The sequence below is a fragment of the Hypomesus nipponensis genome, chromosome 18 (assembly GCF_054491055.1).
Source record: "Hypomesus nipponensis isolate SF chromosome 18, ASM5449105v1, whole genome shotgun sequence".
Lineage (NCBI taxonomy): Eukaryota > Metazoa > Chordata > Actinopteri > Osmeriformes > Osmeridae > Hypomesus > Hypomesus nipponensis.
The window spans coordinates 2,436,729-2,458,939 of record NC_140378.1 but is presented as its reverse complement, the minus strand read 5'-3'; the positions used below and the strand labels follow the sequence as shown (position 1 = coordinate 2,458,939).

The window sequence follows — 22,211 nt, the reverse complement described above, 5'->3', positions numbered from 1 at the left end:
AACGTTTCCAAATAGGTACAGAAAAGTTTATTGGGGATTTATGTTCATTTAGATTAGATTGTGAGTGTCACTTGTATACAATATATTAGTTTTGGACATGGAGATTAAAACAAATCTAACACTAACCTTTATGATTTCAGAATTGCGGAAACATGCTTGGTGCATGTTTGTTTGGACATTTCAACAAATGAATAACAAGCCATATATTCACATTGCGATATTTGTAGTTGAACGTTGATATTTTGGAAATTCCCTCCTCTTGCTCAGCTCAGCTCCAGACATGCCACCCTCTGGCCAGTGGGGGAGGGCTGATGAGTGACTGAAAGGGGCGAGGTGAAGTGACTAAGGTTTTATGAATGGCATAAATACAGTCCACAGCAGCAACACGGCAGAATTGAACAAGAAATTCCAGACTTAATTTCAAGAGACCTTCAAGGAGAATCCCCCCAGTGAATTGTTTCTTTTTTCTGTTTCACTGAGCATCCAGCTTCTGAGCACTAACTTATTTTGTGCTTGGTAAATCTGATATTGGTCTTAACATGAGATCCAGAGTGTTAGCTCTCCTTCTTTTGGGGACGTATGCTTTAGGAGGATGGTGCCTTCCACTCAGTTCTGTGTTTGTCACCTTCCCTGGAGACATACTCAAGAATGTGACTGATGAGGAACTAGCAGATGTGAGTACATTTTGTGATTTGTAGTGATGTTCCAGAGATGAGGAAAAGTGTCCATATCTGACTACTCTTTGGAATAACAATAGGGAACTGTTTTGATATTGCAGTAACTGTTCTTCATAAAAATCCTTCTGCATGAGGTGTGAATGAGTAATGTTAGACATGTTCCACTCATGTTCTTTGTCTATGACCGGTTCCCACGCACCAGCGCTACCTGAAGCGTTTTGGTTACGTGGAGGAACTCCAGCGTAGCGGAATACAGTTCCAAGGGTCCTCCTCAAAGGCCCTGATGAAGATGCAGAGGCAGATGGGTCTGGAGGAGACAGGTCTGCTGGACAAGCCCACCATGGCTGCCATGAAGCATCCTCGCTGTGGAGTCCCTGACGTGCGCAGCTACCAGACGTTCACCGGCGACCTCAAATGGGACCATCATGACGTCACATACAGGTACAGAGAGAGAGGGAGATTGTGTAGAAAAAACTGACTGCTAGTAGCTTAAGAGGAGGCACAGCTTTTTCATTGTCATATTTATCTTGTATTTGTATGACTGTTGTGTAGCTAACTTTGGCATAAAAAAAATTGAGAACATTTGTAATAATGAACGCTGCAGAGGGGGAGGGAGTGAAGATGTCAGATAAACAGTAACAAAGTGTGTAACTGCTATGACTTTGTGAACCTGCATATATGTAGAAGTTGGTGTTTGACCACATCCTGTTGTTTAGAATCCTAAACTACTCCCCGGACATGGAGGAGTCTCTGATTGACGACGCCTTCGCTAGGGCCTTCAAGGTGTGGAGTGATGTCACCCCTCTGACATTCACTCGCCTATATGATGGAACCGCTGACATCATGATCTCATTTGGAAGAGCAGGTGAGTGGTTCTGCCAATTTAGGGAGATAGAATATGACAGGATTGGATCACAACTATTTAGTCTCTTTTGTGGCAGTCACCATGTCAAAGTAAAACAACATTTTTGAAATGTTGTATGCTAAAAACAACACAAAATGACAAGAAATCATACACATTACTGATCCTTACAATACAGTGACTGTAAGCCTTTAAAATGAAATAACATTCATAGGAATCTGTCTGTACTTTGGATATCTTGTGAATGGTATTGTTACCGTTGTGTTTCCAGACCACGGAGACCCTTACCCATTTGATGGAAAAGACGGTCTTTTGGCACATGCCTACCCACCTGGCGAGGGCGTACAGGGAGATGCCCACTTTGATGATGACGAGTACTGGACCTTGGGCACAGGACCAGGTAAGAAGAGGAAGTGTTGCAGTCCCATCCATTGGCCTAGTCCCTCTATCTAAAGTATCACATTTTGCCTAGTTCTACATGTATAGGAGTGTAAGGAAATAATGGGTATTGCACCCATGCTATGCTTTTAAATCTGAAGGGGATTAGACAACAAGAGGATTAAAGTTACATATTGCCATGGATACCTGTTGTTAGTAATATATGGAGCTTTGTCTCTCTCTAGTGGCCATTATGCTGACTGAGAATGTTCAATGTTCATCGATGTTCAATTTCCAGTGGTGAAGACTCGCTATGGCAATGCAGAAGGCGCTCTGTGCCACTTCCCCTTTGTGTTTGAGGGCAAGTCCTACTCAAGCTGCACCTCTGAGGGACGCACCGACAACCTGCCTTGGTGTGCCACGACTGCCGACTATGACAACGACAAAAAATATGGCTTCTGCCCCAGTGAACGTAAGACAGAAATACATACCATTAAAGTTCTGGGGAGTGTTTGCTTTGGGGAGAATGTTCCCTAAAAATCCTTTAAATTCCCAAATTACAATGACAAAGAATTAAAGCAAAATATTGGTTAAAGAAAAGGAAAAGAAAAGGAATAAACAAATTCAATTTGCCATTAGATCTTTCAGTGCTCACAAACTCATTGTTTAGCCATTCTTAAAACCTTTTCTTCCCACTCACAGTTCTTTACACGTTTGGAGGGAATGCCAACGGAGCGGAGTGCGTGTTCCCCTTCATCTTCCTGGGGGAGACCTACAACGGCTGCACTACGGAAGGACGCAACGACGGGTATCGCTGGTGTGCCACCACTAACGACTTTGACATGGACAAGAAATATGGCTTCTGTCCAAGCCGAGGTGAGTGGCTCGTCAGGTTCAGAGAAAACCTGAATCAGTGCTCTGCTGTCAAAGGGACTTGGCTCCTTATTGTTCTTGTGCCTGTGGTTTGTGACAGACACGGCAGTGATTGGTGGAAACTCTGAGGGAGAGCCTTGTAGCTTTCCTTTCGTGTTCCTGGGAAAAAATTATGACTCGTGTACCAGTGAGGGACGTGGAGATGGCAAATTGTGGTGCGCCACCACTAATGACTATGATCAGGATAAGAAATGGGGCTTCTGCCCAGACAGGGGTGAGTGACAGCTAATACACAATGTCAAACTATAAGACAATTGCACCCATTCTTAGGCAGTACTACAATACTTTTGTTGTTGTTTTGTTTTTTTCAAATTGCTAAAATTCCCCATTTCTACACTCCAAAATTTCTAAGTGTGGATTTTATTATTTTTATATATATAAATATATATATATATATATATATATACATATATTTTTTTATGCTACTGCGAAGATCTTGCATGCCAGGTCACAAGAATTTCCCTCTCATCTCCATCAGAGCTAGAAAAGTTCCAAACACACGCAATTCATCCCAGCTCCTCTTGACATCTCAAACATTCATAGACCTCTCTTATCAGAGCTCATTCTGTTCTTTCACAGGGTACAGTCTTTTTCTGGTGGCGGCCCACGAGTTTGGACATGCCCTGGGCCTTGATCACTCCAACATCCAAGACGCCCTCATGTTTCCCATGTATAGCTACGTGGAGAAGTTCTCTCTGCACAAGGATGACATTGAGGGCATTCAGTATCTCTATGGTATGTCATCAGCTGTAACATGACCCGATCACACAGCATGCATGGTACTCATCTTTGTAGTGTTTCTGAATGAGTACAAACACCTAGTTATGACAAAGCAGATTGTATTCCTTTTATCTGTCCATAGGGCCCAAACCTGGTCCTAATCCCACACCCCCTCAGTCCACCCCTGACCCCAGTAAGCAGCCCGATACCCCCGCTACCACAGCACCAACCGCCACTACCCAAGCCCTTATCGACCCTTCCAAAGATGTCTGCAAGGTGAACAAGTTCGACACCATCACAGAAATAAATGGAGACCTGCATTTCTTCAAGGATGGGTAAGCCACAATAGCAAAGTGAAGACATCTCTCCTGAATGCAAAGAGGAAGGGTTTAAAATAAATGTATCTGCTGGCCCAACAGGCAGTACTGGAGAATGTCGAATAAGGGTCTCCAGGGACCATTCTTCATTTCCGAGAGGTGGCCAGCACTTCCTGCCGTTGTCGATGCTGCCTTCCAAGACCAGCTTAACAAGAAGATTTACTTCTTCTCAGGTAACATGTCTTAGATGCGTTGTAAACAATCAGACATGGCTTTTAACCGGAAAGGAAAAGATCATCAGCCTACCTGTTCAACTAGTTTTTGCTGACCCAAAGGTACCCGTTTCTGGGTGTATACTGGTCAGAGTTTGTTGGGTCCCCGTGGCATTGATAAGCTGGGACTGCCCAAGAGTGTTAGCAGAGTGGAGGGAGTGCTGCATAAAGGAAAGGACAAGGTTCTACTCTTCAGTGGGGAGAACTACTGGAGGTCAGTCCATCTCTCTGGGGAAAGACATTCAAAACAAAACAAAATCTGCTGATATTGTGCAAAAGATGGAGGTTAATAAACGCTGTTTCTTATGCTGACAGACTTGTTGTGAAGGACCAGATAGTTGACAAAATGGCTGTCACAAACGTGGTCTTTGGGGGTGTTCCCAGTGATGTCACTGATGTTTTCCTGTACAAGAGTAAGTAGTAATTTATCGATCTTAATGATACAGAAATATATAAATATTGGCATTATGCGACCAACATTTGTCCATTCTGCTCATGCGGTCATTCTTTTTTTCTCTTTCAAGGAAACATGTACTTTGTCCGGGAACGGTTCTACTGGCGGATGAATGTTCACAAACAAGTAGACCGTGTTGGCTATGTGAAGTACGACCTACTGCCATGTTTTGACCCCTCCGGCTCTAGATACTAAAACATGGTCAAGGTCTGAAGACCCTATCAGAAATATATCACAAGGCGCAAAAGCTGACATTTCTGAGTATTTATGGTACGATTTTAGATTGTGTGATAAGTGGTCGCACCATCATTCAAACTGATTCGACGATGGTTAGAATAGCCAGGTTCCCAACACTGTCATACATTTTCCCCCTCTCAATGATCATTTGTGAAAAGGCTCATAAGTGGGCTCTACAGTCTAGTTTAGCGAAACATTGACCAATTGATTGGTTACATTCACCAGCAGATTAGAATCCAGGGCTCTGCTGGTATGATTTATTTGTCTGCCCGGTGCAGGAGTATCAGTGTTAACTTAATGTGTACATTGATTTAATATACGTTTTATTTTTGTGTTTGACTGTGTTTTATGTTTTGTGTAATTGTCTTTATTTTATTGCAAAGGGCTTGATGCCAATTACTTGCACTGGATGACATTGGTGGCATGTCTCCTTCACTGAAATAATTTATGAAAATCAATAAGATTTTTCTATTAAAATAGACTTTAATAAACAAATAATACTCATAATTTGACTTTGTGTGCTGTATATGTATAAGGTATGAAATAACCATCTTTAGCTGAACATAAAAGTACAGTGGCATATGCCCTGTAGCAGTGGGTGCCTTTAAATGGCATGTACCGTAGATACACAACAAAGACAAAAACATGCATAACAAACTAACATAGTGAAGAACATCCATTACATTGAGTAAATTCCTTTTGCCACAGGCACCGACTCAACAAGATGTAAAAAGTATTCCACATGGATGCTTGTTCCATGATCAATCTAATGCTTCCCACAGTGTGATGTTGGATGGTCCTGGATCTCTACTTCAAATAGCTCCATCTCATCCCATATGTGCTCAATTGGGTAGAAATCTGGTGACTGGGTTTGTAGCACCATTCATGGCCAATTCTAGCCTTGTGGTATGAGACATTATTTTGCTTTAAAAAACAGTTGCAGATGGATACACTGCTGCTATGAAGGGATGCACTTTATTGGCAATGATACTCAGATGTTGCGTGGGATTGAAAGGTCACTTTCATGAAGGGGCAATGTGTCTGCCATGAAAGCAAAGCACCCCACAACATCACACCAACACCCTCACCATGCAATGTTATCATGTGGCATGAGGAATTCTAGACTGCATTAGGAAAGGTGCTAGACCTCTTTTCGTCCTCCCATAAGCGTGAAAAATGCAGGGGCAGCTATTCATCAACCCTGGCAAATGTTTTTGCAATTCTCAGCCTAGCCCATTTTTGTTTTCTACCCATTGTATACAGAAGATATAATACTCAGTTCAATGGCCGATTCGTCTCAATGTAGGAGTTGGGCTGTAGCCTATAGCCTTATGGATCTGACAAGTGGCTCACCTAGTTCTACCTAGATACTTGCATATCCCTTTCAAGTGTATCCATTTTGCCCATTTAACCTCTCAATGTCACTTACACAATGTGACAACGTGACGTGTTTTAATAGTGTCGAGGCTTAAAACCCTTCCATCTTGTATAATGCATATTAACGATGTTTTCATACTACGGAACTGTGTGCGGTGATCCAAAACACCCAAGTCCTTGCAGTGGATATTACTGCGCAATACATTTTGTATGCGTCTGCCTCTAAAAACAACAGTTCTATATGTTACCGAAAACGTGAACTAAATGAACTCGAAAAAACGTTATTCAAACAACCTTTTTCGGAATATTTGCAAACTGCATTTTAGTGTCCTTGATACAACTACATGTTACATATAAATATTAAAACAAGATCCGGTTGGTCGAACAGGAAGCAAAGAGATACTGATGGCGCCCGAATAGAAGAGCAACTACAATTGCCTACATATCCTTATTCTTTTGGGGATTTCTACTAAGATCTACGGTTTTCAACTCGGAATTCACGGTAAGAATGAATTCAAAGGAATCTCGTGTTCAACGTCAAAATTACTTTCATTTTCTTCAGGGAGAGAAGTCGGGCGATCTGTTGTGTCTGAGGCCCTCGAGGTCCCTCTGCCTCAGTAGAGCTTCCAGATTGCCTGAGTGGAAAAGTGCTAGTGGCAAATGGCGGTGTTCAGCAGGCAGGACGAAGGGCACCTAGGCCCCTTCAAAACTGTCAGAGGGGTCGTGTAAAATACTTAACGCAGACGTAAGTCTGAGAGATTGGATCGGTTATAAATTGTGTCCGTCGTACCGATAACCGATGACCATTTAGTGATATGTGGCATATTGGTATTCCGCCAATAGACATTAGGATAAAATGCCGTATGATAGGAAGACAACAATGCCCTATGAAATCTTTCGATATGACAGTGCGGGTTTCAAATTATCTATTGGCTAGGCTAGCTTGTGCTAGCTAGATTACTATTTGGTTTTACTTGGTGCGGCCGAGCGACTAGTAACTATCTAGACTACTGTAACTGGCCATCTTGTTGCCACGATTAGTGCTGGCACTACTATAGTAGCTGATAAAATACCTTAACCCGTTTAGCCAAATACTTAATCTAGCTAGCTATCGCTTCTTTCTGACTGCTCGTCTCATCACAGGGATGGTAGCTGGTTAGCAAGCATTTGTCGTTATAAAGCTAACTGCTATTCAACCACTAACAGTTAATATAGCTATTAATCAAAATAATTCCATACATATGTAATAGTTTCAACGAGTATAGACCCAACACACATTCCTATTTTCCTACACGATCCTGCTACTGCCAGTTTCACAACTGTCTATTTATTTTCCTTGCCAAATTCAAGTAAACAGACCTCATTTTCTGATCATCTTAAGCCTATGACCTGACCCAAAGCATCCTCACAAAGCCCTCTAGCTCAGCCAGTAAACAGAAACACTGACCTGCCCACACCTATAAAGTGGAAGATATAAAGTCGTTAGGTCTTGCAGGACATCACACTGGATTCTACATAAACTGCCATTATATCAGAAAACTGCTGACTCTTCATTTGTTACTTTTTCAAGGCAACGTTTGGGTACTTAATGGTACACAGCTCACCCAGACATTCTGTTCCAAGGACACTCATTACTCCATTCAATACTTCCTTGCATACTGAAACCCAGTTCAATATGGACCCGATCTGATTTGCAAAATGTTATGTTATTCCCATCACATTAATGGCAACATCACAATGTATACAGCAACTGGGTCCCCGACTCCCCAGTCACAAAATGCTATGACGTTGGTTATCAGTCATAGCATCATGATGGCGTTCCTGTACTTTCACAAGTAGCCTGTAGCTACAGTTTACATGTAACCTGTAGATGGACTCTGAGGAGATTGAGGTGGAGAGCAGCAGCGATGTGGGGCCCTCGGGGATGGAGGAGCCGTCTGAGAGTGGCATGGGCATGGAGTCGTCTGAGGCCATGTCTGCAGACAGCAGCGATGCCGCCTCGGCTCACCACGGCACGCCGGCCCCCGAGTCTGACTGTCACGTGGGGCAGAGCTCAGAGGGGCTCATGGTAAGAAGCTATGCTACTCTTCTACTCCAATGGAGCGTTCAGTAGTTGTGTTAAAAGGTTGCTTATCAAGTTCAGGTTGTTTCCGTGTGAAATGTACACAAAGAACAATAAAATGTTTACTTGCAACCAGGCCCAACAATAATAGATATATTTAAATCATATTTCATTTCAATATTATCTACATAATTACACATCTACATAGCTTTAGTAGAATATGTGTTAATGTAATAATATAGGAGACAAACATATTTCAGTGTTCTGTAGTTGGAGATTTGTTTTTCCAGTTCAGTTACGCTCACAGTAATTTCCATGTTTGAGTCGGAACACGTTCATAGTCTCTCCTCCTTGCACTCTAGCAGGTGTTCCTCCCGGAGACCAGCTCGAGCACAGACGTCCGAGCCACTGCCCACCTCCCAGACTCCTCCTCGGTGGCCCAGTCCACCAGCGTGTCCAGTGTCTCCACGGTAACCCAGTCCATCCTGGTGTCAGAGTCAGCCCAGGTGCTGGTCCACTCCAGCGCGGTGTCGGATGGGTGCATGATGGTGTCTGACTCCACGGCCTCCACCTCCTCAGACATGGGTTCCGCCATCGACAAAATCATTGAATCCACCATCGGGCCCGACATCATGAATGGTGAGGGTCCTCGAGGGATGTCTGTATTTTCGATGTAGAATTGTCTCTAACATTCTTTATATCTGGATGAACATTTGCGTGTAAGCTCTTTTCATGTTTAAGAATGGAGAACTGCATTTTCTGGTTGGTCATCATTGTAGCCTGCCAGTGAGATTTGTTGGAAGTACTTCGGTATGATAATATAGTGTGAGATAACATAAAAACATCTTCTAGGTTGCATTGCAGTTACCAGTGCTGAGGATGGGGGTGCAGAAACAACCCGGTACCTGATCCTACAAGGACCAGATGATGGTGAGACTGAAACCCAATACACTTGATCCATTCAGCCTGTATTATAATGAATGATCATAAACACAGTTATCAGATCTTGAACCAACACCTCTGCAGGGTTTTCTGTGTTTCAAAAATGTGGTTCGCTCCTCTTCCCAGGGGCGCCTATGGTGGCCCACATGTCTTCCTCCGCCTTGTCCAGCCGCATTGCTATTGAGGCCTTGTCAGAGGGCCCCACCTCCACCTGCCATGACCAGGGGGACCTGCAGGGGGGTGTGGAACCTGACCACTCCGACGACCAGCCAGGCCCCTCCGGCTACAGCTCGGCCCACCCCGACCAGCCCCAGCACTCCTCCCAGTATGTGGAGTGCAGTGGAGATGGGCCGGACCAGACCGGGGAGTCCTCCTCCTACATGGAATCGTCCAGAGAGGAGCCCGATCAGACCAGGTCCCGGTCCAGTTTTCCGGTGTATGGCCGGGCGGACAATTCGGACCAGGACCTTCCGGGGTACGTGGAGTGCAGTGGCGCTGACTCCAACCCCTCCCACCATGGCCGGCGCTACGTGGTGGAGTGCAGCGACAGGGGATACCTGCCGTCAGCTGAGCGGCCGCAAAACTCTCGCTACATTGACAGTAGCGATGACCACTCTCAGAGCCGACAGTACGGGGCCCAGTATGGGGCACAGCACGGGGCGGATGCAGACTCGGAGCAACCTGGCTGTTCACACTCCGAGTACCATCCCCAGGAGGAGGATGAGGAGGCAGAACCAGACCAGCCCCAGCACTCTGGACAGCCTCAGAATTCCTGCTACCTGGAGACCAGCGAGGGGCCGGAGGGCTCCCTCTACGCCGACGAGGGCACTTCCTCCGACCAACTCCTTGCCGACACTGCTGGCCCCTGCGAGCTGTCTGAGGCTGTGGCTTGCGGCGAGTGCCAGCCGGGGCCGTACATCAGCAGCAGCGGCACCTACTCCTCCCTTCCGGAGCCAGGCGCCGCACCAAGGTCAGGGGGGGACGAGGACGACAGGGGGGTGGGGGCGTCGGGCGTGGCGGCGGGGGAGGGGGCGGTGGAGGAGGAGGGGAGCGGGACGCGAGCACCCAACCTGGCTGAACTGGAGGAGATGATGGAGGTGGTGATCGTGCAGCAGTTCAAGTGCAAGATGTGTCCCTACAAAAGCATCTCCAAGGACACGCTTATCAACCATATGAGGGACAGGCACTTCAAACCAGCAGGTAAGAGCAGCTACGCGGCAGACCTGAGGCGAGTCTACCCCGAGTCAAAACCAATGTGGATATTGGAAGTTCACATTCAAAATGAAATGGACGCCCCTCTATGTCTTAACTGCCTTCAAAGACTTGAGGTGACTGTATTTAAAGGTAGCTAGAGATAGAAGGCTATCTACTTCATTCAGAATGTATGTATTTAACCCGAGCTATAACAAACGTACTTTAAAGGCATTTGACCACTGTGTAGATGGCAGTAAGCTCTGTGGTGATGAGCCACTGTGTGTCCCAGGTGACGTCCCAAAGAAGCGCGGCCGCGGGCGTCCCAGGAAGAGCGAGCTACTGGCCCGTTTGAGACGTGCAGAGGTGAAAGCAGAGGAGGAGAGGAACCAGAAACCCCCAGCACCGGAGGAGGAGGAGGACGACATTGTGGACGCGGGGGCCATTGACGACCCGGAAGGTTGGTTTGGAATTGCACGGCTACAGGGTGACCATTCACAAGTCGTTCCCTGATTTACACATGCACATTCTCGTTCTCTTCTCAAATCTTTCTTTCTCTGTTAATGCTTGATGTGACAGACACCCTCCAAAGCATGCGCACACACAGACAATACCATAGTAATACACCTTGTTTAGTAGGGGTGGGGGAAAAGTTAGATTCACATTTGAATTGCAATTCAGTCTGCTAGCGATTCAGATTGATTAACAAATGTATGTGAATGTAGTTTTTATGATGATTAAAATGTTTTATGTTTATCTCGGGAAAAAATGTGAATCGATTTTTAATCAAATCGGGACCCCAAGAATCGAATCATGAGGTACCAAAAGATTCCCACCCCTATGGTTTTTTGTTGTTGTTTTATTTACCAATATCACCAGAACAAAAAGTATGTTCTCCAGCAAGCTGCACAATATCTCTCTCTCTCTCTCTCTCTCTCTCTCTCTCTCTCTCTCTCTCTCTCTCTCCTGCAGAGGACAGTGACTATAACCCAGCAGACGAGGAATGCAGGGGCCGACCGCCTGTCCCTCTGCAGAAGCCCCCCCCTCCCTGCTCCTCCTCCTGCCAGGGTCGCCCCCGGCGCCGGGCCGGCCGGCCCAGGAAGTTCAGCCTCATCGAGGAGGGCTACAGTACCAGAGGTGGTGAGTGTCAGCCCCCTCCACCCCGGCAAGACACACCCACGTCACGTACTTTGCAAGTGTCACCTTTATTCTCGAGTTTGATAGCCTTTTATAGCCAAGGATTTCCCCACAGGTACACAGTTTTTGTGTTTCATCCCTGCGTCTGTGTGTGTTGTGCGTCAACACAGAGACAGCTTCTGGGACCCCAGCCAAGAGACCGAAAACTAGCGCAGCGGCAGAGCCCAGCTCGCCGGAGGAGGCCAGCTCATCCGGCATGGGAAACAGACCGGTGCCTTCCAATGGCGGAGATGAGGCAGAGGCGGGCATCAGCCAGTCGGACTCCGAAAACAAAGACCCTTCCTCCAACATGCCGCCGGAGGAGGAGTTCTTTCCCAGGAAGAGAGGGCGACCCTCCAAGAGGTTCCTCCGTAAGAAGTACAAGAAGTACATGAACCGCAAGTAAGGGGCGTACAGCTGGCTTAGACTTTTGTTTATGTTTCAGTAGGAGCTCTTTGTTGAAACTAGGTGTGCAAAGTAGCAGATTAGGGTTAGCTGCGTCCTTTCCAGAACTAATAAATACAAATCTTCCATACATACTGTAAACACGTTTTATATTTTAAGTGTCCCTCTTCTGTGTTGTCCTCCCTGGCTGTGTCCAGTAGGTACTGTAAGTCCCTCAAGCCACTGGTGAGGCCTCACAACTGCTGGATCTGCGGCTCCCGCTTCATGTCCCAGGACGACCTGCGCTTCCATGTGGACTCCCATGAGGGCAACGACCCTGAACGCTTCAAGTGCCTCCAGTGTAACTACCGCTGCAAGCGCTGGTCCTCACTTAAGGTGTGTGTATATTTTTTTCTGTGTGTGCGTGTTGTCACCCAGGTTCACAAAGTGCTTTGTTAATTATGGGCTGTATTGTTGCCTTGGTAGCACACTGTAAAGAGAAGAGGGGAATCTGAATGAGACCCCAGGGCATTGTACGGCCTGCGGGCCACAACCAGCCCACAGGCTGTCCCAATCCGGCCCGCGTGAGGTAAATAAAAAATAAATAAATGTGTTGAGCGGTAGTAAATTTGTAGTCCTGAAAGACTAGTGATCAGGGGTCTCATTTATAAAACTGTGTGTAGGATTCTTACTAGACTTACTAAGTGTAGGTATGCCCAAAAGCCTAAAATGGCATACGCACACAAAAATTCAGATTTATAAAACCCTGCTTACGCACACCTGTACGCAATGTTCCCTTTATAAATCACAGACTACCCACAAGTGTGCGTACGTGAATCAGCATTGTACCCCTGCCCTGAACACGCCCATTTTTAACCGTAAATGGTCAATGCAAAGCACCTCATGAATGCTAATCTAGTATCTCATCATGACCCTGGCATGCGATTGTTCTTTACAGTGAAGCATGGCGCATGACAATTTCTCAGACACTGTTAGCCTATTGGTGGAGCCCAAAAACTCCGAAAATTTGGTGGCCGGTAGATCAACAATTAAAAAAACGGAGCGAGTGGCGTCATCTGTGCCAGATACCGCGAGTTTAGATACAATTTGTAAACAAAAGCGTTTCGTTATGAACAGTAATCTATTAAAGTCTGGACTGATAATGAGGACGTAGAGTGTAGCGATTGCGCGGGAGCTTATCAACTGTATTTCCAGTTTTTGACATGATGATATATGCATCTATTTTATACATATGATATAAGTATCAAATAAATATATTTAGTTATACACTGTGTTCTCCGGTTATTTAAAGGTAGGATATGTGATGTTATCTGCATTCCATGCAGTCGGGCATTTACCCCTCCTGCACTCCGGTAGTGGACAATCAGATGCTGAGACAGACAGCGCTGAATTTTGATTTAAAATTAGAGTTGGATTGTACAAGGTGTTTATGGCACAATTATCACTCAGTACAAGCTCAAATAATACTGCTGGATTAAATCTCAGGGTAAAATATTTACAAAATATATAAATATTAGAGTAATTGTTCTTCCCACATTTACTTTCTGCAGTCTGACTACAGGACAGTCATCTGCGTCGTCAATTCCCACTTTCTCCAAAATGTGCGTCGGCCTACGGATGGGTCAGAGTTTCCGTGGGGGACAAGTTTGTTTTTATAAATCACAACCTTTGCGTGGAAAGTGGCGTACGCACATTTTCATCCCGGTTTTGTGCTTACGCAAGCTTTATAAATAAGACCCCAGGCGATTTACATAGGCCCTATGTGCGCTTGCGCAACCTCACCGACAGGAGAGTTAGCTGCTGTGTTGCCAGGTCTGCGGTTTTCCTGCGGAATTGGGCTACTTTTGAAGTGTTGCCACGGGTTGAATTTTTTGTCCGCTGGTTTGGGTAGACCTATTTTGCATGCAAATTACATTAATATATTAAAAATCTATATTTTAAATGAAATAATGTATTTATGCCCAAATCCTACCAAACTGACTCCAGATCAGCACATATGGACATCGGGCACGCCCACATACGTACACGTGCCTAATGCTCTCAGTCTCCTGAGCAAATCTCCTGAAAACTGGTTTTAATGCTGGCATACTAAACAGTTGGTGTTACTTTGTAGATATTACAATAGATTTGGCAATGATGGCAATGCTGTTGGACTTTAAAAGCTGTGTATATGGTTGTGGCAGGGGCATATTTTGAGTTCTTATATTGGGCTGGTTTTATTGACCATTGGGCTGGTTTTGGGCTGGTTTTGATTGGCCATTGGGCTGGTTTTGTCACACAGACCTGGCAACCCTGGTTAGCTGTTGGTTAGCCCTCAAAAATGAAAAACGAGAGGTTGATACAGAATGTAGAGTTTTTAACAAGACATGGACTTCAAAGTATCTGTTTAATGAGGTCAAAGTCAAAGCTGTTTTCTCAGTTTTGGAGAACAGGTCGCTGTGTTGAAGGATTATAATTTGAATCGGCACTAAAGAAAAAACGAGCGCGGACGTAATAAGATGATGGTTTGCAAGTTAAACTCCAGACCCTGATCATCACCTGTCAGCTGTCCTTCACATGTACACCAGACATTCAGACAGATTTCGATGCACTTGTTCAAGCCCACTGGATTCCTTTCACAGAACAAAATGAACTGGGAAAAAAGTATTGCTCTTGGTATAAAGTTGATCAATTGCATATCTTTAACATACTGCAATACAACCTTTCAGTGTTTGTGAAGATTAACTAGTTACAAATAAAATGAAACACTGATGTAATGATTATTTTAGTTTTTACTGTTACTTCGATAGTCTTTTCCTAGTTGACCAACATGTTAAATATTTATATAAATATTTACAGAATATCCTTATTCTTCTGATAACCAGTAGCAGCTAATCAAAATATATACTTTACTGCTTTTTACAATGGGGGAAAATGAATAGTGAGCAGAATTAAGTTCCAGTTATTGTTGATGCGGCCCTCCAACACATTTCAGGTTTCTCATGTGGCACCTTGAAAAAATTAATTGTCCACCCCTGAGTTACGGAGCTGGGCCATGGAGCTAACCCATGGAGCTAGGATTTTGATGCTAGAGAGAGTGTGGCAAGCTGGTTTAGCCAAGGATAAAGGGCAAGAAAGCCAAATTACTGGTGTTGGCCATCTGAAGGGCATGCGACAGCAAGGGAGGACCCGCTACAAGACTTTGAGCCATGAAATGTTAGGTCAGTAGCACTTTCTATTTTGAAATGTTTTATTTTGCTTGCAATGTTTGGCAGCTCAGTGAAGCACCTAAAAGATTTTTATTTTTATATACAGTTTAATTGTGCTTCAAATAATACCAATACCTACACCTTATTCTTGTTTAAGATCATTTCCATAATAAATATGAATGTATATGGAGCGTGATAAAAAGGTGACCTTAAAATTGTGGCGACGCAAGGAAACATTTGGGTGCACCTACATTTTGTGCTGGTGCACCTAAATAAAAAGGTTAGGCGCACCAGTGCAACCAAGGGAAAAAGTTAGTCTGGAGCCCTGCTGTAAAGAGAAGAGGGGAATCTGATGGTGATGAGTCAAGTTCTGCCATTTCTGCGGGTTTTGTCTTAGCAGTGTGTGCCTGTAATATGTCAATATCAACCTCTTTATCAAATGTATGTAATAACTGTCATCTGAATATTGTTTGTGACAAGGCTCCAGTCAACAACATATCAAAAAATAATTGTCTATAATAATCTTCATTATAATAAGAGCTCCTGTTGAGCCTTTTAAGGACCTTTTGTACTGTCCTTTAAATCAAGGTTGCTATCTGGCTTACTAACCCTAACGCTAACCCTAATATCACTGCCTGAGGGCTTTTTGAAGATGCTGTGTGCTGTGTTGCAGGAGCACATGTTCAACCACGAGGGCAACAAGCCTTTCAAGTGTGAGGAGTGCGACTACAGCAGCGTGTACAGAAAGGACGTGATCCGACACTCTGCCACACACAACAAGGACAAGTAAGCGCACCTTGAGTAGCGCGTTTCACCCTGGGTGTAAACACTGAACAGAATTATTTAATGGCTTGATTACTTTTGTCTGGCACAGTAGAACCATTGAGTTTCCCAGTAATGCTAACCCCACCTATCTTTTTCAGGCAGATCAGTTGAACCCTTTTAAAATAGCAGTACTATAATTAATTCTAATAAATATAACTTTAAACATATTATATTATTACTATAATTCAAAGTGCATTGTGTTGAATGGTCTCCTGTCACTCTAACCTTAATGTTGATTTTCTTTTTTTTCCTTTACTCCTTCACTCAGGAAAATAAAAACGGAGTTGGTAAGAATACTAGTCCGAAATTTCCATTGGAAATAATATACAGTTTATTCTCCTCTCCACAAGCTGTGGGTTGTTACGTATGTATTTTCATACTGTAGCAGGTTGCTTTGCATGTGTCTCAGTGTCCCAGGGTGTCCCAGTTCGCCTGCCCGGTGTGTCACAGGGTCTACCCCATGCAGAAAAGACTCACACAGCACATGAAGACGCACAGCACTGAGAAACCCCACATGTGTGACAAGGTGGGGGTGCCCAGGCATACAAAACAGTAATACCATATGTGACACTGACTGACTAATAACAAACTTATCTGTCCTTATTGAAATCACAGTGGACTTGGAGCCCTTTGTGACATTTCTTAAAAATGTATTTGATTAGACCATAATTAAATACGATGCTGCTTTTATTTAGCAAACTAGCCAAGTGCTCGTAACGGCGTCTGCTTTGGTCGAACTATATTTGTCCAGCTTTGTTTGTGTACATAATTCAGTGTGTAGAAAACATTTGTGTTTGATTTCTTAGTGTGGAAAGTCTTTCAAAAAGCGCTACACCTTCAAAGTGCACCTTCTGACCCACATCCAAACCCTAGGGGACAGCAGGTCAGTCTCTTACACTAGTCTCTAAAAAATATTTGTACACCCTCCTTACTTAGGACCAAATGCTGATTTATTTTTCATGTTTTTAAGTTTCAAATGTGAGTTTTGCGACTACACCTGCGACAACAAGAAGCTGCTCCTTAATCACCAGCTATCCCACACCAACGACAAGCCTTTCAAGTGTGACTACTGTAAATACTCCACATCTAAAGAGGACTTCCTGGTGTCCCACCTGGCCATCAAGCACACAGGTCAGTTCTTGAAGAGAGCATTATAATTTGGTCGGTGAATATATAACATCTAGGGGGTGGATATGTAGCCTGGCTCTGCCCTCCTACGTACTTCCGCTCAATTTGGATTTCGCTTCAGTAGTAGGTCTGGGAGCTAGACTCTGAAGTCGGTTTCTAGAAACACATTTTTTGTAGGTCCAATCAGCGAACAGAGGGAGTGGCTGAGAACGATGACGTTAATGTTGTGCACTAGTTTGAGTAGTTCAGTAAAGGCGGCGGAGAAAGATGCAAGCGAAACTATTCTGCGGTTGTGGCAGCAACACTGCCGAATATCCATAGGTTAAAGCCAGAGCAAGAACATTCCTTGCTGAGTTTTGTTGGTGGCCATGATGTTGTGGCCCTCCTCCCCACGGGGTTCGGGAAAAGTTTGATTTTCCAGCTATGGCAGCTAGCTCCGTTACAGTAGTGGTGAAGGAGTTGGCTAAGGCGAACACTTGCGGTTGGTTATGGCAAATCAGAGGGGCTCTGGGCGGATCCAATAGTTTTAAACTTCAACAGAGGACCCGCCTTCTAGGAAGTTAATGTTTGTCAATGGAGAGATCCCAGACCCTCTCTACAAATGTAATGTACGAGGGTCTGGTTAGGACCAGGCTAGTGGATATGTAACATTAAGTGGAAAATGGCCTCTGCTATTACGATGGACATTTTCCACCCCCTTCGTGATTAGTTTCAGGTTCTTCCATCCAGCAGACGATATAAGGTACCTCTGGGGGGAAAAAGGACAATACAAGAAGACTTTTATCCCGATTACTATTGACATTTCAAAAAGGATTATACAATTTATGTAATTTAATAGGTCTCTTACAACAGTTGTGTGGGTTTTTACTTATAGTATTTTTTTTATCTCTATGTTCTGTATCGTTTGTTTGAGGCTCTGTCAAAAAAAAAAATGTTCTCCTCTATTGTTCCATCCCTATGGGGATAGACAATAACATTTTTTGAATCGATATCTAATTGTCTGCCCTATGCAAGTGTAGTCCTAAGCTGTGTGTTTGTACACATTTTCTGTGTGTACGTCCATTCCCCCAGGAGAGAAGCCATTCTCCTGCGACATGTGCCACTTCATGACGAGGCACAGGAAGAACCTGCGCCTGCACGTGCAGTGTCGCCACGCGGAGGCCTTCGAGGAGTGGAGCACCAGCCACCCCGAGGAGCCGGTCCGCCGCCGCCGCCGCCCCTTCTTTACCTTGCAGCAGATTGAGGAGCTCAAGCAGCAGCATGACGACACGCAGGGCCTGCACAATTCCATCGTAAGAACTCCGCTGTCACCCTTTGGCCCCACGAGGCCTCTATGTGCTCCCCTGCTGTGGCCATTTCAGTCGTGTCCGAGGAAAGATGCAGAGACGGTCCAAAAAAAGGGTTGACGCAAATTTATGAATGCGAGCTCGGATCTGTAAACCAGTCTTTCCTGGTGAATGGTGGTCCATCCACCACTTCATCAAAATAAAATAACATGCCATGATTGAAATGAAAGATCAGCCAAAACATCACAAGCTACTATATAAGTAAAACAAAGACTATGTAGCCTACGTTTATATCATTCTGAAACCATTGTTCATCATTGTATAATGTATTAAATGTTTTATTTAAGTAGATTTTAAACATACGTTTTGGAATGATAGTGGTTAATTAAGTTAAATGTGGCATCACGCCAGAAGGTAATATCCTTTATGTAACAGGCCTCTGGTGTGTTTTGTGTGTGTGTGATGTTTAGGTGGTGGACCCTGTTACGCTACAAGCCATGCAGGGCATGGACAATGCCTCAGTCACCCAGGATGCCTTGGGAAACACCACCATTATCTATGAACAAGGTACAACCTTGCAAATACAAACTTTGATTCACATACAAGTCCTCGTAAAAAAAAAAAAAAGGACACATTTCACTTCAGAAAGTGGTGGTTAAACAAACTCACTCCCTTCTGGTCCCCTCCTCAGCTGAGTCCACTGACCTGTCGGCCCAGAATGCCCTGGACCTGCTGTTGAACATGAGCAATGCGCGGGAGCTTGTTGGAAACTCCCTTCAAGTACGTAGGTTGGGCTAGCCCATTCTATTGTAGTGCTCTGCACACGAAACAAGGGTTGGCTGAGAGGATGGACGCGTGTTGTTCTAGTACCTCATGCAGCGATATGGCCATTGTTATACTGACCCGGTACAGTGTGATATAGCAGTAATGCCTTGACTAGGTTGATCCAGTCTATCTAATAATAATAAATTATATATATATATATATATTTATATTTGAGGCTTTTAACAAACTATAACGAATTTTTCACTGCTACCATGGCATCATGAATACACATCGTCTCTCTGAAAGGCTGGAATTTTAAAGTGACAGCGGGATGTTCAGATTAATCTGTAAATAGATAGAAACCTAATTCTGCCCTTTTTTGTCTCACAGAGTAAAAACTATGAAGAAATCTTGCAACCATTACCAAGTCGTACATATTACTTTGTGTGTGTAACTGCAGATAAAACATAGACATGGACAAACTGTGTAGTGCCATCATGTCAAGCTGCATCCAGTACTTGGTTACTTCCTCTGTGAACATTTTGTAGCCTTGGAAGTACAGTACTGTGCAAAAAGTCTTAGGCACCCAGGATTTTTACGCAAAAATCATCTTAACAATAAATATTTTTCTTCTGCATTTGTGCTGCAGTATAAAAGTGCAATGTTGAGAACATGTTTAAGTCTATCCATTTAATTCTGTCTTAAAGCATTTTTGCTTTACTTTTTTATGTGTTACCCCCAGGTGGCAGTGTTGAAGTCTGATGGAAGGGCCCTTGAGGCAGGCTCCTGGACGGGCCTGGCCTCAGCGCCGGGCCAGCCCCAGAAGGTCGTGACCTTCCATGTATCGGAGAACGGCGAAACGGTGGTGCAGGAGGCCTACGAGGCGGCCAGCGCAGAGACGGGCGAGCTGGCGCAGATCGCCATCGAGGCGTACGAGGGGGCGGAGGACTTCAGGGTGGTGGAACAAGCGGCGGAAGAGATCCACAGCACGGGCCCCGGATACAGGTACAACCCAGATACAGCACTTCCATGTGGTGTCTGGGCCAGGACATTCGTAACTGTTTTGGAAGCCTAGTTTGATATTTGATAAAAGCGACCAACCTCAACCACACCTGGAATATAGTGGTTCATAACTCGTTTATTTGTCATGAGGTTATTTTAGACCCAAGACTCTTTTTGTACTGGGCAGCTGCCATGCTGTCAATCAGCATTTTCTCGTCTGTTTTGAGACTTGTTTTCTTCTCTCACACGCCCTTTTGGTTTCTGACAGGCTGTTGTGAATCTAAGTGTAATAATAATTACCACCAGCTGTGAGATTGTTGAAACTGACTTTGTTCGAAAAGACTGCTGCTTGGAGTATAATATCTATCTCATTCTGCATTGATGATTCTAAAGGCCGAAACATGCTACTCCGACTCCATTTACGGATGGGCGGGTGGACTGATACGGACGGATAGACTTTGTTTATGGTTCTCCGTAGGCTGTGGGTGCTGAAAACAATTCACCGCCAGAAGAGTAGGTGGCGCAATGGTTTTTTGTGGAAGACGACCTTAGAGAAACTGTCTTTGTATGGAAGTCGTCGTTGTCGAGTGTTTATTTACCTAGGTTATCGAGGTCGAAGCAAATTTACAAATGAGCCGTTTCATCAATAAAATACGCACACATTTTAATTCAGATGTTGATTTACATGTACTGTTTAGCAGAAATATGAATTGTAAAAACTTACAGCAATGGCGGTCAAAGGATTCTGTTTGTCTTGTTGGTCACGGCAACCCCGCCCCTGACGCAAGTGGTTTTTAATACGGACCAATCACAGCCAGGGGGGTATCCGTAACTATCCGAAATTCCGATGGATAATTAAGAAATTCAAGAGGTGCACGTCGAGATCCGAAAGCTCTCCGAGAGCTCAGAGAGGGCGTTCCATGTAGACGAGGGCGTTCACATGTGTCCGTTTTTTGCAAAACTGAGAACCTGGACGATTTACTTGGCCTTTAGTGCCCGTAGATGTTCAGGATCCCTCAGAATTTCAAATTCTAACATATATTTTTCATATTCAAATACAGTTTTTGCATTATTGGTAAGTTAGAAGTGGCCCTGCCTCTCACCCTGGTGTTGTGTCCCTGACAGTGTGGAGAGCAGCTCCCCAGCCAACCAGGCCATGGAGGACAGCGGCGTGTCGGGGTCAGACAACCACAAGGGTCACAGCGACAAATACTACCTGACCTCTGGGCTCGGGGACGGGGAGCTACAGCAGGTGGAGGTAAATCCATATCAAGCTTCAGTACACAACTTTATTGTGAGTCCCTTTTCTTGCTACGAAAATTTAGTTTTGCTGTCTAGCAGTGCCGAACCCATGACACAATTATCGGACACGTTATTGTCATCTCCAAAAATTAGGGTTTTTCTAAACTATTTTGCCAACAACCCCTCTTTGAAATCTGACATCTAAATGTTTGCGGCGACACTCAACCAAATGAAAACTCATGTTTTAGTTACGTCGAAAAGGGGGATTATGACAAACTATTATTTTGTCTTTATATCACACATGGAACACTTTGACATGGTGTCATGACAGTGAATAAAATAATCATGTCATGATATTAGTCACCGTGGTTACATGGATTCGAATTACTGGCTTATTTGGACCGAAATAGAATTATCATTTCTTGTAAACACCTTTGTTCGAATAATTGCGGTCCGACTACGATCCGATCGACATCCCGAGATAACTCGGTCCGAGTCGGTCGATAATTCGGACATCGCATGCTTGTAAACGGTGAATTGGGCTATGAACTGGACTCTGCGTCTATGCGCATGCTTGAGATCCCGCCGGCCTCCCTCCCTCCCAGGTTGTGACCTGGAAGTTGAAAGAGACGATAAGTTGTCGCTCCCGGGAGCCGGCCCGGCAGAAACTAACAGACAGCGCGAGCCAATAGCGCTGTTTGCATTCGCAGTACTCCTATTGTCATCATGCACAAAATGTAGAGGGACATAGCTTCACTCTCGCCGTCTTTCT

General features: G+C 44.5%; 2 protein-coding genes across 5 annotated transcripts in view; both read left to right on the top strand.

The window, feature by feature from the left end:
- The first annotated feature begins 372 nt into the window (after positions 1–372).
- On the top strand, positions 373–5,357 carry mmp9 (matrix metallopeptidase 9). The gene is made up of 13 exons (XM_084680451.1): positions 373–674; positions 880–1,118; positions 1,394–1,542; positions 1,811–1,939; positions 2,216–2,389; positions 2,620–2,793; positions 2,891–3,064; positions 3,430–3,585; positions 3,713–3,905; positions 3,990–4,120; positions 4,223–4,373; positions 4,475–4,572; positions 4,684–5,357. The coding sequence occupies exons 1-13, from the start codon at positions 540–542 to the stop codon at positions 4,806–4,808; spliced, it is 2,028 nt and encodes a 675-aa protein (XP_084536577.1). The 5' UTR covers positions 373–539; the 3' UTR covers positions 4,809–5,357.
- Positions 5,358–6,475: 1,118 nt separating this feature from the next.
- znf335 (zinc finger protein 335) overlaps positions 6,476–22,211 on the top strand; it is a 36,737-nt gene continuing 21,001 nt past the window's right edge. Inside the window, exons 1-19 of one of the 4 annotated variants that reach the window (XM_084680450.1) lie at positions 6,476–6,729; positions 8,098–8,295; positions 8,655–8,928; positions 9,142–9,219; positions 9,358–10,431; positions 10,715–10,882; positions 11,395–11,562; positions 11,730–12,000; positions 12,201–12,378; positions 15,865–15,977; positions 16,285–16,303; positions 16,405–16,542; positions 16,823–16,899; positions 16,987–17,147; positions 18,216–18,436; positions 18,901–18,997; positions 19,122–19,210; positions 19,938–20,200; positions 21,323–21,455. In XM_084680450.1, the coding sequence (XP_084536576.1) occupies positions 8,098–8,295; positions 8,655–8,928; positions 9,142–9,219; positions 9,358–10,431; positions 10,715–10,882; positions 11,395–11,562; positions 11,730–12,000; positions 12,201–12,378; positions 15,865–15,977; positions 16,285–16,303; positions 16,405–16,542; positions 16,823–16,899; positions 16,987–17,147; positions 18,216–18,436; positions 18,901–18,997; positions 19,122–19,210; positions 19,938–20,200; positions 21,323–21,455 (3,720 nt within the window). In that variant the 5' untranslated portion in view covers positions 6,476–6,729. The remainder of the gene's footprint in view (positions 6,730–8,097; positions 8,296–8,654; positions 8,929–9,141; positions 9,220–9,357; positions 10,432–10,714; positions 10,883–11,394; positions 11,563–11,729; positions 12,001–12,200; positions 12,379–15,864; positions 15,978–16,284; positions 16,304–16,404; positions 16,543–16,822; positions 16,900–16,986; positions 17,148–18,215; positions 18,437–18,900; positions 18,998–19,121; positions 19,211–19,937; positions 20,201–21,322; positions 21,456–22,211) is intronic. The other 3 variants (XM_084680447.1, XM_084680446.1, XM_084680449.1) reach the window with 3 other exon arrangements.